Source organism: Pristiophorus japonicus, chromosome 1 (assembly GCF_044704955.1).
Source record: "Pristiophorus japonicus isolate sPriJap1 chromosome 1, sPriJap1.hap1, whole genome shotgun sequence".
In the NCBI taxonomy this organism is placed as follows: domain Eukaryota; kingdom Metazoa; phylum Chordata; class Chondrichthyes; family Pristiophoridae; genus Pristiophorus; species Pristiophorus japonicus.
This window is the reverse complement of record NC_091977.1, coordinates 53,628,002-53,643,379: the sequence shown is the minus strand read 5'-3', so window position 1 is coordinate 53,643,379 and position 15,378 is coordinate 53,628,002. Positions and strand designations below refer to the sequence as shown.

General features: G+C 39.6%; 1 protein-coding gene across 1 annotated transcript; it reads right to left on the bottom strand.

Moving 5' to 3' along the window:
• Nucleotides 1-1,964: 1,964 nt before the first annotated feature.
• On the bottom strand, nt 1,965-9,695 carry otpa (orthopedia homeobox a). The gene is made up of 3 exons (XM_070898614.1): nt 9,659-9,695; nt 8,918-9,321; nt 1,965-2,468 (listed from the first exon to the last, which is right to left on the bottom strand). Exons 1-3 carry the CDS (start codon nt 9,693-9,695, stop codon nt 1,965-1,967), a joined length of 945 nt encoding a protein of 314 aa, XP_070754715.1.
• Nucleotides 9,696-15,378: the final 5,683 nt, after the last annotated feature.

Below are 15,378 nucleotides of genomic sequence, written 5' to 3'. Positions count from 1 at the left end.
TAACGTCGAAACTTGTTTTTTTCCTGCAATGCATTGCATTTGTTTTTATTCAATTCATTTATTGAATTTCCACAGATCGAGTTTCACTTTTGTTAACGCTTCTGACATCTCTAAATACAAATAACTGTACATGAAATCATAGAGCTTTTCTTATAAATTCCGTTACAGGTTTAATACACATTGTGTATTAAAAACATTTGAAAATAATAACCATCACTTAGTTGCTAAATTGGGCAGTGGTTAACAGAAAATACATCCTTATACTTCTGTGCTATTTTAACTGTTTATATTTGCAATTAATATTTAATACGTCGAAAGTCTAGACAACAATTAACAGTACGTGGGATTTTTTTTAACAGTTACGAATTGCCATGTATCAATTTGTGGTCGTTTGTTAATAAACATAACTGCGATAGCTTTGCTCGTTCTAACACTACTTAAATAGTGTCGGTGCCTTATGGATTCGGAACTGCAGCTGACAGTTAAAAAGGCACAGAGGATAATCGCGTGTTCTCAGAAAGGGAATGTTAAGCCAAGATCACACACTCGGAAAATGTGAAGAGGATATTGTATATTACATATTCAAAATGCAAGGGTTTTTTTTTGTTTACAATGAATAATTTTTAACTTAGCGCCAAGAAAAAAATAATTTTCAATAACAGATCAAACATTTATTAGGAAACCTATGTTCAATAAATAAGCACAGACAGTAAGTTAAAACATATCACAAATTGACCAATGTATAACCAGAATGGTTATTCTACACAAAAAAACATCCTATATCACAGCTTTGATCATTTTGTTCACATGAAGCTGCTGCCCGATGGTTGATTCTGACCAGTTCATGCAGATGGAGGTTTGGGTTGTGGGTTGTGTGGTTCCAGGGTTGGAAATACTCACGTGCACATCGCATGCTGGTAACCTCCCCCTCTGCATGCTGTGCAGGTGGCATTTTTTGACTGAAGAATTTCTTAATATTTAAAAAAAGAAAATCACCCAAATCATGAGCTACGACCAAGGAGAAACAAGCCCCCCTCGAAAGCTTGAACACAGTGCATTGAGGAAATACTATCAGTCGATACCTGTTCTTGCAGTGTCCCCTCGTGTCAAGGTGGCCGCTGCAGTGCAAGACTAACGTATACTTCTGTGTGATCTCTACGGCGAAAAAGGATCCTCGCTGCATTGCAAATCAAAACGCATTTATCCAACCAATTGTTCAAGATACAGAGGCAACGCGGTATGGGTCAATATCACCGAGACATTGAACGGCCAGCCTCTTTATTTATATAACCGAGGGTCTTGCGTCTAGGTCAATTGACATTTTCAAAAATGAGATAGATTTTTTTTGTTGGGTAAAAGGTTTTAAGGGATATGGAACCAAGGCGGGTAAATGGAGTTGAGTTACAAATCAGCCAAGATCTCACTGAATGGCGGAACAGACTGGAGGGATTGAATGGCCTCCTCCTGTTCCTAATGTCTTAGATTAGAAGGTCAGGAAATCTTAAGAGGACGCATCGGCAATGGCCGTGAAGTGCATCGAAATGCAAGAAGACCGGGTTTGAGAACCCTGCCCGCCAATTATATATTAATTATATATATATTAAGAATACAAATGTGCAGAAATTCAAAGCAAATAAAAAGATCCCCTAAAGTTGGTCAGAGCTCCTTCTTTGCGTGATTTAACGTGTTATTGCAACAGGTCAAGTCTAGTGATCTGGAAATGTAATTCATAAAGGTGAGGCAGCGCGGAGATCCAGACCACCGCCGCTGATCAGAGTTCTTGAAGTTGAGTCCATGTTGTGTTCGCGTTGTCCCTGTTCTTTACATATTAGTATTTTAGAGTTTGACCAACCACCCTCCCTCTCCCTCCCACCTCCTACTCGCGTGTGGGCACTGAAGGATGTATTTCAAATCCTGAGTCGGCTCCCTGGCTGCTGGATGCTGGAGAGAAGGGGAGAGCTGCACTAGGTGAAGCTCATGGAGACTGTGTGCTCGAGTGCTTTGCGGCGCAGGGAGGCGATGCTGGTCCCTCGCCACACGTCGCTGTCCGGGGAGCTGCAGAGCTGCGGCGAGCCGCCCGTCACGTTGCCGGGGCCGCCCAGAGAGGCGGGCACCATGCCCGGGAAAGTGGGCTGGTAGATATGGGACTGCAAGCCCCCGCCGTTGGCGCCGGCGAGGCTATTGGAAAGGCCCATGGAGTTGGGTGGCCCTCCGAGGCTGCACTGGGACAGAGACTGAGCCATGGCCTGCTGTCTGCCCAGGGCCGGGGGTAGCTGCAGCTGCGAGACCCCCATGCCCGCCGTGGCCCAGCGGGTATCGTTGGCGTGGAAAGAGCAAAGGCCGTCGCCCATGCCCGCGCCTGGGAACTGGGGCAGTCCTGGCGTCGGCAGCAGCGTGCCAGGGGCACGGAACACATTAGTGGTCTTCTTTCGCTTCTTCCACTTGGCGCGTCTGTTCTGAAACCATACCTGAAAGCAGAGTAAAGAGGGGATGGCGATCAGAAAGGAACGAAACAGAAGGACACAACGCGAGAGGCATTCATCCCGGCAATATCAGTCCTTAGTGATACCTCATCCATGCCTTTGTTACCTCTAGACTTTACTAAAAGATCTCGCCTTCATATAGCGCCTTTCACGACCACCGGACGCCTCAAAGCGCTTTACAGTCAATGAAATATAGTCACTGTTGTAATGTAGGAAACACGGCTGCCAATTTGCGCACAGTAAGCTGCCACAAACAGCAATGTAATAAACTGTTGTGTTATGTTGATTTGGGGATAAATATTGGCCAGGATAACTCCCCTGCTCTTCTTCGAAATAGCACCCTAGGATCTTTTACCAGTTCTGGTTTAACGTCTCATTCGAAAGATGACACCTCCCACAGTACTGCACTGGAGTGTCAGCCAAGATTTATATGCTTAAGTCCCTGGAGTGGGATTTGAACCCACAACCTCCTGACTCATAGGTGAGTGTGCTACCCACTGAGCCACAGCTGACACTGACTATTCTAACACTCCTGGCTGGCCTCCCACATTCTACCCTACATAACCTTGAGGTGATCCAAAACTCTGCTGCCCATGTCCTAACTCGCACCAAGTCCTATTCACCCATCACCCCTGTGCCCGCTGACCTACATTGGCTCCTGGTTAAGCAACACTTCCATTTCAAAACTCTCATCCTTGTTTTCAAATCTCTCCATGGCCTTGCCCCTGCTTATCTCTGTAATCTCCTTCAGTCCCACAACCCTCTCAGATGTCTGCGCTCCTCTAATTCTGCCCTTTTGAGCATCCCTTATAATCGCTCAACCATTGGTGGCAGTGCCTTCAGAAGCCCAGGTCCTAAGTTCTGGAATTCTGTGCCTAAACCTCGCCACCTCTCTACCGCTCTTTCCTCCATAAAACCTACCACTTTGACCAAGCTTTAGGTCATCTGCCCTAATTTCTCCTTATGTGGCTCGGTGTCAGATGTTTGTCTTCTAACACTCCTGTGAAGCGCCTTGGGAAGTTTTACTAAGTTAAAGGTGCCATATAAATACAAGTTGTTGTTGTTGTTAGTGAACCAACTGGGAGCAAGGAGACAGTCTTCAAGTATCAGCCCGGGTATTACAAAATCACATTACAGATTAGAGATTATTCTCAACATAATCGGATGATGGGATCCCAGCGTGTCCTAATGAGGGAAGTTGGTGGAGAATTGCTCATTCGTTTTACAGGAGCTCATGAAAAACAAGTGGGGGGGGGGGGGGGGGTGCACTATTTTTAACCGACCTAACCAAATGCTGCACAATTCACTTTTAGCCTATGCACAAGGGTTGGATAGTGTCCAACTGCACCGATTCGGGCAAACGCTGAAATTACATAAGAGCTAAAAGTACGTTCCAGAGACCATGAAAAAAAATCGTATTTCTTATTATCTGGGGGGGGGGGGGGGGGAGGAGGAACTTCGTTTGTCACGTGGGGGAGGGGTGAGATCAACTCCCGCAAAAAAATAATTTTATTTGACTCGTGAGAAAGGTTATTAGAAGTATTGGATCCGGTACTATTGGGATAATAGGAATTGTGAAAATGGTTTAGAGACACAATTAGGCAGTCAAACACTTAAAGTAGAGCTAATTAATTCTACCATATGGAAAAAAACGTTGTTCTGGAGGCGGGGAAGTAATGGCATCAGTTTATCTTGGAAGGGTTGAAGAGCCTGTTGAAGCACAAGGAGACTCCTTCACCATATATTATGCGCACTTTTAGAACTTTCTAAAGTTGCCTTGTAATTAATCGATTTTCCGCTAGTACATAGAGCCCCACTTCAGCACAAATAGATAGACAATCAACGCAGAGTGAAATAAATGTAAATATCCTTTAGAACGACTTTGAATTAAAATACTAACATTCCATCCTGCAATTTGCAGCCGGAAAGAGCCGACAGCCAGGATATTTAACATATGGACACATACGATGCTGAACCTGTACTTCAGGTGTCGGAAGGGTTTGGGGTATGGTGTCTTTGAGAAAGGCTATAGTTAACTTTCCAACATTAAGGACGATATGCAAGTAAGAGGAATGCACTCAAAAGTGAACATTATGGCAATACATAAGAAATAGAACTGAAACAAACGGCATTTAAAATAGCAGAGTTTTTCTAAGAAAAGGGTTGACTTAAATCATTACGCATTAACGGTTAGAAAATCCTGCGAATTCAATGAGGCGACGCATTACTTCTCGGATTGAAATGCGAGCTATCGACATCTTGATTTAGAAAATAAGAATGATTCCATCTAATATAAAATGCAAGATGGGCAAGAAAAATGAACCGTACAAATTATGCAAGATTAAGTCATGTTAATTTTGCAATAGCAGCGAAATAATTTAGAACCAGGAGTTTATTAGATAATATCCAGTTGTTTATCACGAGAATGCAAATAATATTGAAAGAAGAGTCGACAGGTTGTAATCAAGATCAAGTCTTACAGAGTGCGAAAATAACAACAGAATTCATCTATACATTAAATGCTTCGGGCTACAGTCTGGGAAATAAATAGGCATTTATATTAAAATAAAATCTTTATAGTTAAGAAGGGTACTTTGTGCAAAAAGATTATCGATACAGACCAAAAACAGCTATTGTAGCATCAAGTAATACAATCTAACTGCTAACAATGATTTCATTTTAAGATAAAAGCGGTTCTATATATTTTTTATCTTTTAACCACCATTTATAAATGCCAATGAATAGCATGCCAACGGTTTTAACGGATGTGAAGTCGTTTTCGAAAATAGTGTTTAGAATGTTAAATTTCGCAGGAAACTGTTGGGTTTATGAAGATCTCATTGTAATATTTGTGATGATTAATGCGGGGATTTTGTGTGAAATCTGAAGCTCTCGATGTGCTCGGAGCACAGATTCATTCTGGCCAGCCAGCCGTGAAATCCCAGCGAAATTCATTACACTTTAATAGTGTTAGAGAAAATGTAATTTCTCATTCCATTAGAAAAGTAGAAAATACTTTCAACTTGTCGCCTATTAAGATGTGGCAAGTGACGGGGCATTGCATATCTACAATATAGAGAGGCAGGTTATAGTGAGAATTAAAACACATAATTAGGAAGAAAAGATGAGATCTCAAGGATCACTGTGCAGCGGTTATTTCACTGATATGGGTTTTATGTAAATAAAGTATTGAAAGCTAATTAATACATGCTGGAGACTAATGATTATGCTGATGATATTGTATTTTATTGCATGATTTGCATTATTTTCACATTGTCATTTAATAAACCATTTCAGGCGACAGATGATTCAGAAACGAGCTGCCAATAATTGTTCGTGTGAAATATTTTAAGTGAATAAATAAATTTCGATATTCGTGTGGCAGGAATGTAAGATGATAATATCCCTCCCCTTTTTTTTTGTTTATTGTGACTCAGAAATAGTGTGACGTTAATGTATGTGTGTGTGAGAGAGAAAGGGGGACTGGGCTTGCATCTCGCTTTTGTTCATCGGGTTCCTGGAAAGAAAAGTGATTTATGTTGTAATGTGTTGTCTGTGGAAATTGAATAAACTTTAGATAATGTCTCCTTTTGTGGGAAATGACAGGGACGCACTTCATAGCAAACGTGAAAGAGGTAAAGAAAAATAACAATAACACGTAAGGTTAAACCAAAGAAAGAGACCGTTTATATAAACACGGGTTAGCACACCTCTGCAAAACCGCGCATATTAATTCACAACAAACGAAGAATTGTCCCGCGTTTGAGAAAATGTATCTTGTCAATAAGATACAATGAAAATATTTTTCAAATATCTTTCAACAGGATTGATCATTAATAATGCGTTCTCATTTTGTGTACAATCGGTCAAAATATGAAACCGGTATGTTTTCCTAAATAAATGAATAAATAGGATCACTATCAGCGGAAGAGGCCTGCCCAAATTCGGAAATTATAATCTGAGGCAATCTCGCTGTAAATACTAGTCTAGGAATATTGTGATCAGTCACAGGCGTCTCTTCACTTAATGTTTAAAACTAAATTCAAGTTCAGGGCTAATATTATAATTTGTCATCGCTTAGGCAAACTATTGAAAATTAATTTAAAACTGAACACTATACTACAAAGAAGCAAATCTCCCTCATCCTGACTTTATTAGCGAAGTATTTGGTAAAATCACCTTGTTTTTGTTTTGAGCAGAGCCCCATAATTTGTTCTTTATAACTTTCAGTTTTGACGGCGCGAGGCACTTTACACCAAGTTTATCAGTAGGCTGTAATATTTTATCACTAATTTAGACTTGAGTTCTAACCGTAAAATATTGAAGACCCAAATACCGAAAATAACCCGAAAATAATCTATTTATAGTACCAGTAAATCTGAACCAACCTTTTATATCAAATGTTGCACGCTTCTATTTAACTCTGACTTGCTAAAATATTTAACTTTATTCAAATCCTACATATTGGATTTGAGTTCAAAATGTAGATGTCATCCAGTGATAAACCATTTTATATATGTGCCAAAGTGATTTACTGCACTTGAGCCCGTTCCGTTTCTTTTGTTGGAAATGTTGATTATTGTAATTTCTGACCGTGCTTCTGGTTGCTTGGATTGTTCATCACTCTGGATTGTGTACTTGTAAAGATTCGGAATTAAGTGGTGGGCATTCTGCTAAGATTTGCTATGCAATCTTCTTTTCACTGCATGAGAGGCTCCACAACTTTTGAGTCACGTTTATTTAGCTTGTATATAAAACGTGCACCGTGCTAATCAGTTGCCGTCTCCGTGCAAACAGCTAAAATGTAATTCTTTGCACTTTCCATTATCTATTTTATCATCAGATTAGAATTGCTATCATTTTAAATTATTGGCCAGCAGTTGTAATGGTCAGTGTCAGCAGTAATTACAGATAGCCGCTTCGGGTGATTTACTGATCAAACCTTTCGTCAGAACCCGGAAATCTCACAAGTCTCCACGTCTCTTAAAAAAAGTTTCCTTCTGCAATCCCCGTTCACAGCCGCACGGAGACTAGTTGCACTGACTTGCGTTACTTTAAGAGGCGCATGATATTTGTGCACATCTGTAATTCTTAACACCACAATCATAAATCTTAAGGTTCGAAAGAGAAGCCGACTGCTCAGTGAGAACCTCTTTCAACTTCTGAAAATGCTGAATTCAACGCCACCTGTCTTCAATTTAATCAGAACTTTCTATTACGTACGCAATTATTGCTCATGCTAATTCTTAAAATATATTTTCGCAAGTGTTACGTTCTGAGAATTTAAATTTCAACTTTATTTATTGCGATTTGCTACTTTGTTTTGGATTAGGTTGTGCATTCCACCTTTACACAAATCTTTACCTTTAACATTTCGCTTCAATTTTGAATGTTCAGCAAACTTTACAAAGTCGAGCGACCATAGATGGATGTTTAGAAAAGACAATGTAAGTGTGTTCCAATTGTTACTTCCTTAATGATTATTCGTGGTTTAAATAAAATAATTTTCTCTTTAAAAAAAGTATAATTGTTGTAGTAACAGGGACATTTTGAAGACCAACTTTCTACATTTCACAGCTCAACGTTTACACACATTGGAAGTATATGGAACTGATTCCCTTCTGTATCCAATTATTGAGGATGCCGTCTCTGATAGAATGATGTGTCTAACTGGAAACTGAATGAAAGATTCCCCCAAACCTGATGCTGTGTTTGTACAGACACCGGGTGCCTTTCAACTTCTATCTTTCAGGAGCCAGTCTTCATCCTGACTTGATGACGGGTTGTTAATAACCCGAAACCTTGTCAAATTGGACTGTCATCCTTTCTGTTCTATGTTCTCAAAATTGCATGATGGCTTGTTATTTTACTCGTTTTATCAAGCGCTTTACTTTTCAGCAGAACTTGCGGTTTCTGCATTTATGTCCTTTAACCTTCCAGTGATTTGGTTGACTTTTCTACTATTCAACATCTCCAAAAGTCTGCCTATTTAGCTCGAAGCAAAACGAAGGAAATGAGACAAACGAGAAATTAATTTGTTCACTTACTGCAGTTACTGAATAAAATAAGCTAAAAACGATATATTATGCATCAGAAAATTAAAATCAAATACAGTTAAATAGTGGAGTTTAAAATGTTATTTTATTCCCCATTTGCATTCGTTGTACATACAAAATGTGCAGCACTCAAACACTGATTAAATAGTTTCAAAGTCTGCTGATATTGCCTTGACTTTTTCAGAATTTGAAAGGAATACTACAACCTTGTTAAAGGTAACCTTAAGGATTAACCTTATGGAAATAAGGATTTCACACTTCATACACAATTTTCGTTCTCATTTTGGAAATGGGGTTGTTTAATTCCTGATTGCCCCGCTCCCTCCACCCCACATGGATTGTTTGCCTTCCCTGGGAGATGTGGCCGCAATTTCTTACCTGCACTCTGGACTCGGTGAGGCCGATGCGCAGAGCCAGTTCCTCTCTCATGAAGATGTCGGGGTAGTGGGTTTTGGCGAAGCTCCTCTCCAGTTCGTTGAGCTGAGCTGGGGTGAAGCGGGTCCGGTGCCTCTTCTGTTTCTGCTGTTGCTGTTGTTGTTGCTGTTGCTGCTGCTGTTGCTGCTGTTTGTCCGAGTCTTTGCCGCTGGCTGAGCCGCCGCCGCCTCCTCCCGGGTTCGATCCGGCCGAGGTGATGCTTTCCCCCGGAAGGAGGGTTGAACCTTCCACCGTGTCTGAGCCCGGAGGGCAATCGCCTGGGTGGCCCGACTCGGAGCCCCCGGGCCCCATCCGGCACTTCACCGCCTCCCGGTGCCCGAGCAATTCAGCCGCGGCATCTTTCATCCCTGGTAAAGAAAAGAAAAAACAGACACAAATTAGATAATGATCCAAAAAAAGAGAAACAGAGGGGGAAAAAACTTTCCACCAGTTGTTAATATCAGTGATAGATTTCCCTAACTCAAATAACAAGCACAATTCTGTTAGATTGATTCTAAATCAAATTATTGCAGTAATTTGAAACTAAAATAATTACTTTTAGATAGAATTAACTAATTTTCGCTGCATTAAAGCGGAATAACGAGGAGCCTGTGAGTGGAAGCCGCTAGCCAGCAGCCCCCGGTGGCTCGTTCCTAAAGAGAGCGAAATTTTTCTTTTGGAACGGAGTTTTGCGCAAACACTCACCCAGGCGGGCGTCCAGGAGGTCGGCGTGAGAGAGCATGGCGCACCGCTCCAGGATGAGGTTCCCCCTAAAAACCGGAGAGGTTTTTTAAAAAATACAAAAAAAAACTACAAATTTCTGTTTGTTGTAAAAGGGGGTCTCTTGCATTATAATCTCCTTTAGAGGGACGGGGTGGTGCTTAACAGTTGAATGAGCCCATGAGCAGCTCCAAATCAGGGGCCAATCAAAACTCAACGTTGCAAATGTCAGCGCAAAGTGAGACTCCATTACGCATGCCTCAAGGCAGCTCTCCCCAACCACTCAAAAAGCACTCGGAACATTTACAATTCTATTTCTGCTTTCTAAATCTGATTTATTAGCTTTCAACGTCAAATATTATGCCTTTAAATGACCTGTTCTAATTTGGATAATAGATACAAACCAAACATAATAAAGCCAATATTACAGGAATTATATTTATCCAACTATACCTTATCTGCTCACTTCCCTTTCCTATCCCTTAATGTGATGTATTATGATTCAGAGTTAAATATTGATGTTATCACAATGTTATAGCAGATTATACATACACATACAATAAAGGCTAGAATTGTTTCACACAATATTATATTGCTGAAGCTATATATACTTTATATAAAAATAGAGTGGAGGAATTCAACTTTTTTTCAAGTATAATGTGATCTACAAATTTTGATTTTCGATATTTCATTTGGAACCTGCATCCGTTCCTGGATGCACTATAATAATTGCAGATCACAAGAACGCTCTCGGTTCTCACAATATGTTTGCAATTAAACACCACAACTATTCCAGCCTAGGAATATTTCTGAAAACTTATGCACGTGGCACAAAATCAAGCCTAAGTATTGAAAAAAATCGGGAAAGGATCAATAGTATGGATTTTAACAACTTTATCGTCGCTTGAACAGTTTACAGAACTGTGAAAACATGTGAAGCCATCCGTTTCTAATATTCTGATTTTCAAAATCAGCCAACAACAAAGTTTCTGTTAGTAATATATTTCAAACCAGAGTAATTTTCAAGATCATTAGGCATTTATCTAATTAGTGCCAAATCTATAAGCTTTTATTACGATTATTAAAATAAAATCAGTATAAATGTGTACTAATTTACTACTGGTTTAGACCTGGCTGTCAACCGAACGAATCTGCCGTTGTGAATGATATCAGTGGAAATAGAGAGCAGATTATAGTACAGATGTAATGGGTGTAGGGACCAGTCCTTTCAAATGGTATTTGTATTGGAGAGATTGTAGCTCCTTTTAAGACATTTAACTTAACACAAGAAAACAATGCTTAAGATGGGTAATAAGGCACAATTGAGACTGATGTACTTCATTGATACAATTTATCTCGATTGAAATTGATTTTTTAAACAAAATTGATGCAATTAAGAGAATTTATTAAGTGGTAATAAAAGTACAAAACGGGCGTTATATAAAGTCGGATAAAATAAGGTACAATAGGCTAATCGTGCAGCAATTTAGTGACTCGCACCAAACATTGAAAAGCCTTAAAGCAGATGCATGTGTGAGCTTTTAAAAAGCTCTTTATATTGAGGAGCAAACAAAGGAGGCGGCGAGACGCAGATTGTGCATTTTTGTTCTTTTCTTTGCACCTTGACCAGATTTATTCAATTCTGCTTTTAGACACGTCAGTCTTCAGAATGAATGTGAGTGCCGATAGGATCCAGAGAAGAGCGTTGTAATCCTGATCTCGGCCAGACTTCTATCCCGAGGCTCCAGACTTGAGTGTGATACCTGCTCATTTCAGCCCATTCGGGATGGACTCAGAACTCCCCTTGTGCATGCATATGCATCTTTCTATCTATATATATATATCAATATATATGCGCCAATAATAGAAGAAAACGAACGTGAACTGGAAGCTGGGAAAAGAAGAGCAATCTACTGTTAGAACAAAAAACAGTAGCACTACCAGAAGCCACAAAAACAAAAAATCATGGAGTTCAATTCTGCAAAGCCGACAGCTGCATCCTCATTGAAGAGAAGGACTCAGGTGTTGGGCAGATCCTGGCTGAATGTATTCTTTTCGTTGTATTTTTAAACGCGGGTTGTTAAAAAAATAACGTCGTTAATGGAATAGCATGTAAGAAATGTGGGTTTTACTTTAGTTCTATAATAGCCTTGTGATTATTATCGCTGTGTGTTTACTCTTCTGTTCACCTATCCAGTTCAAATTGAGATGGTATATGGGTATTAAAATGTATCGACTTAACGCTACAGTTAAGTATATTTTGTGTTATAGAGAGATCATTGGTTTTATTATTCGCTGTTTACTGCGGGCTGGTAGTGGCAGCCGAGTGATTGATAACCAACTGCATTTATCACTTCTTATACCGCTGCGGGGTCTCGTGTCGGAACAAACACACCGATATTTGTACAGGTTGGTATACTTCCTACATCTTCTAAAGCGAAGGAGGAAGAAAAACTTTGATAAAGATGCATCGAATTGGGAGAGCAAAGTGTAGAGACAATAAAAAAGAACAAGGGATAATTAACAATGAGGTGGTGGAGTTTAAATGCAAACTAGTGCTTCTGTCATTTAAGTTTGACTTCATGTATAGAGTTTCCTTTTCATGAAAGGACATGTCATTTTAAAATTGGAACAAGTCCCATCTAAATAAATAGATTCGGTGCTCATTAATTGTTTTTTTGTTCTATTTTCTGCTGGATTTTATTTCATCTGAACTGATGGCAGCGCGACAGATCGCGAGCAGAAATGAATTTCAAAAGCTTTGAGTGGAAAGTAGATACCATAGTTGCGCGCAGCTTGTAGTGGCGGCAGTTAAAATATGCACATGGCAGCGATTGTCAGTTGAAAATATACTCTTGAGTAAGTAAGTTTCTAGCAGAAGCTGAGGCAGGGAGGAAGGAAACAAAACAAGTAGCTTACCGCTTACCGAATGGGTGCACGTTGCGAAGACTTGTTCAGTGTAGCTTGTTACATGATCATTCTCAAAGAATTGTCAGCATTGTTTTGGTCCTGTAAACTCTCCTGCAGCAACATTTTACCCAGACGGCCGTTGAAAAGTACAAATATTTTCAGAATCGAATTCAAAAGACCCGGACAAAAGGGGATTGTTTATGGAAGGGCTCAGCAAATTGTAAATAGGTCTCAGATTGTTACTCACACCAAAGGCTGCAGCCTGAAAACATATTGGTTGCTCGTAATATAATTTATTTATTGAGTTTGTTTCTTATGGAACACAAAGAATCAATTTTATACAAACACAACGCGGTTAGGAACTGAACTAGAGACAGAAGGACAGCGCAGAACTTTAACTCTCGCGGGTTTTTTAAATTAAAGGTACGGAAACTAGATATTTGGGAATATTATTTTTCTTGTTGTTGTAATATTTCCACTTACTTGTGCCCCTATCTGGTGACGAGAAATTGGATTTGTTAAAACGGGTTAAATGGACCGATTGGTTTATATTGTAAATTACTCCCGCTATTCTGGGTTATTTTTATATGTACTCATAAAAGCTAAAAGTCCAATGTTTCATAAATTCCGGCCAACTAAATTTCGAATGGTGTGAAGTCTGCAAAGCGATACAAGACATAATTAATTGTAAAGATACCTTCTAGTAAAAGATAAATAAGCAACAACCCTCCCAAAGATTGGGCACGCACCTCGGAAACAATACATTTTAAAATGTTATTGGCGAAATATAATTGAAAAAAAAGTCTTATAAATAAAACTTCAGTATAAATATGTTAACTCTGGTATATCCGTGTTGTATATATATTTCCTGACTGAATACATGTATTAGCTATGTCTTACTGATAAATAGCCTGCAAATAATTCACACTAATAAACGGATTATAAACTGTTGTAAGAGTTCCAGAAATCGGCCATGCGTTCAGCCAGATATTTAGCTATTTCTTCATCTTCTTTGCCTATTCGCCTGGTTTGATTCCATGTTTGATTTAAAAAAAATGCTTATTCCGACCCCTGGCGTTTGAAATGAAGAGTCCACTGCAATAATTAACGATCGCACATTTTCTTATTTTCTTGCCTGATGAGAAGAATCAATTTTAATTCGCCGGCAAATTAGAGCAATGCTTTTCTGTGTCATTCAGTTATATAAAACAAGCCAGTGATTGGGGGCTTTTATTTATTTTATGCAAAACCAGGAAAGTAAACAACCGCGGAGAAGCAAATATAAAACGATCAGAAATGTTAATCCTTTTTTTAAATAAAAAGACTTTAATTAGGCAAAAACTTAAAAAAACGCCGGCAGCGTCCTTTCTCCCTCCAGTTGTTTGTTAACAAGATACTGATAATAACAACACATCAATCTTTTCCCCAAATAAATAAAAATAGACAAACAAACAAATTCGCCTCGAACAAGTTAATGCGGTGTATCTGAGTGGAAAGTAGATATTTTCACGCACTCTGGAGATGAGGATAGACTTTTAATAATATCACAAGAAAACAAATGTAATTCCAGCAATTCTGAGCTCGGTTAGTTAGTATTCTAACACCGTGCCCAGCTCTGCTTTTTAAAACCCAGTTAGTTCCAGAATATGACTGTCATTCAATCAGGGACCTTTCGATCCGCGTTCGTTTATTATTTGGCTATTCCAGAGGTAATATGGCTTATTTTACAAGGATGATTTTTGTTGACTTTTTTCCAACTGAGCTAATTCGGGCGTCTATATTCACTCAATTAGAGAATTCTAAAGAGAAAATCGATCTTCCATCTACAGAAATGCCAGGTTAACAAATTAGATTCTTGTTTCGTGTAGGTGATTTTGTGAGAGCGCAGACAGTTCATGAATTAGAAGTAATAAGTTGTTTGTGTGGATGTTTTTTTTTCTCTTTGCCGAGGCCAGGAGAATGGAGCGGGGCTATAAGGGAGTCACTTTGCCGGATCAGACACTGTAAATCTCCGCCCCGCCCCGCATCCAACCGTCGCTAAACCTTCGCAGCCGCAAAGCAGCCTTCAATTAAGGGGCGCTCTGCCCCCGAACGTGTGCTCTATTAAATCGTGATTCAGCCAAAAGAAATATAATTATGGCTCCAAATAAAATAATCAGCATTGAAGAGCGATTTCGTTAATGAGATGGAGCGGCTGCATGTCACGGAGTACGGGGGTCTCATTAAACGCTGGTAATGAGGCTGGGTTTGTGGATAAGGCAGAACAGGAGTTTTTAAAATCGGTTTAAAAAAAAAATCCAACGTTTAGCGTGGGCAAACGAAAAACAATAGATATTCCAATTTCAGAAACGTTGCACTGGAAGTGATGTTACACAATATTTTAAAGGGGGTTCATCCAAAAACTAGTCAAATTTCCCAAACTCGGAAATTCACTGGCAGGCACCTCTGGGATGAACTTACTACCACTGCCAGGTTGTGTATACGGGTCTTAGTAAACTCTTGATACAACCAACCTCTACAATCTCTGGTACTCCTAAATTGAATTTTGCTGGTCTGACCACTCTACCTTCAAGGTTTGCTCTGCTATTGATTTGCTAGGACTGACCTAATTTGCTTGCATTTGTCCAAGTGACCTACTTCCTGGCTCTGGCCCAAGAATTTGGTTTAGTTTTATTTGTGTCCGCGCTTTGGAAGGGGGGATCGAATGCGCCTTATAATTTTGCTGTGCTATTATTGTACATTTCTCCTTGGTCAGAATTCGCAGGTCACCAAAGGCGGGTCATGCCAAACTCTTG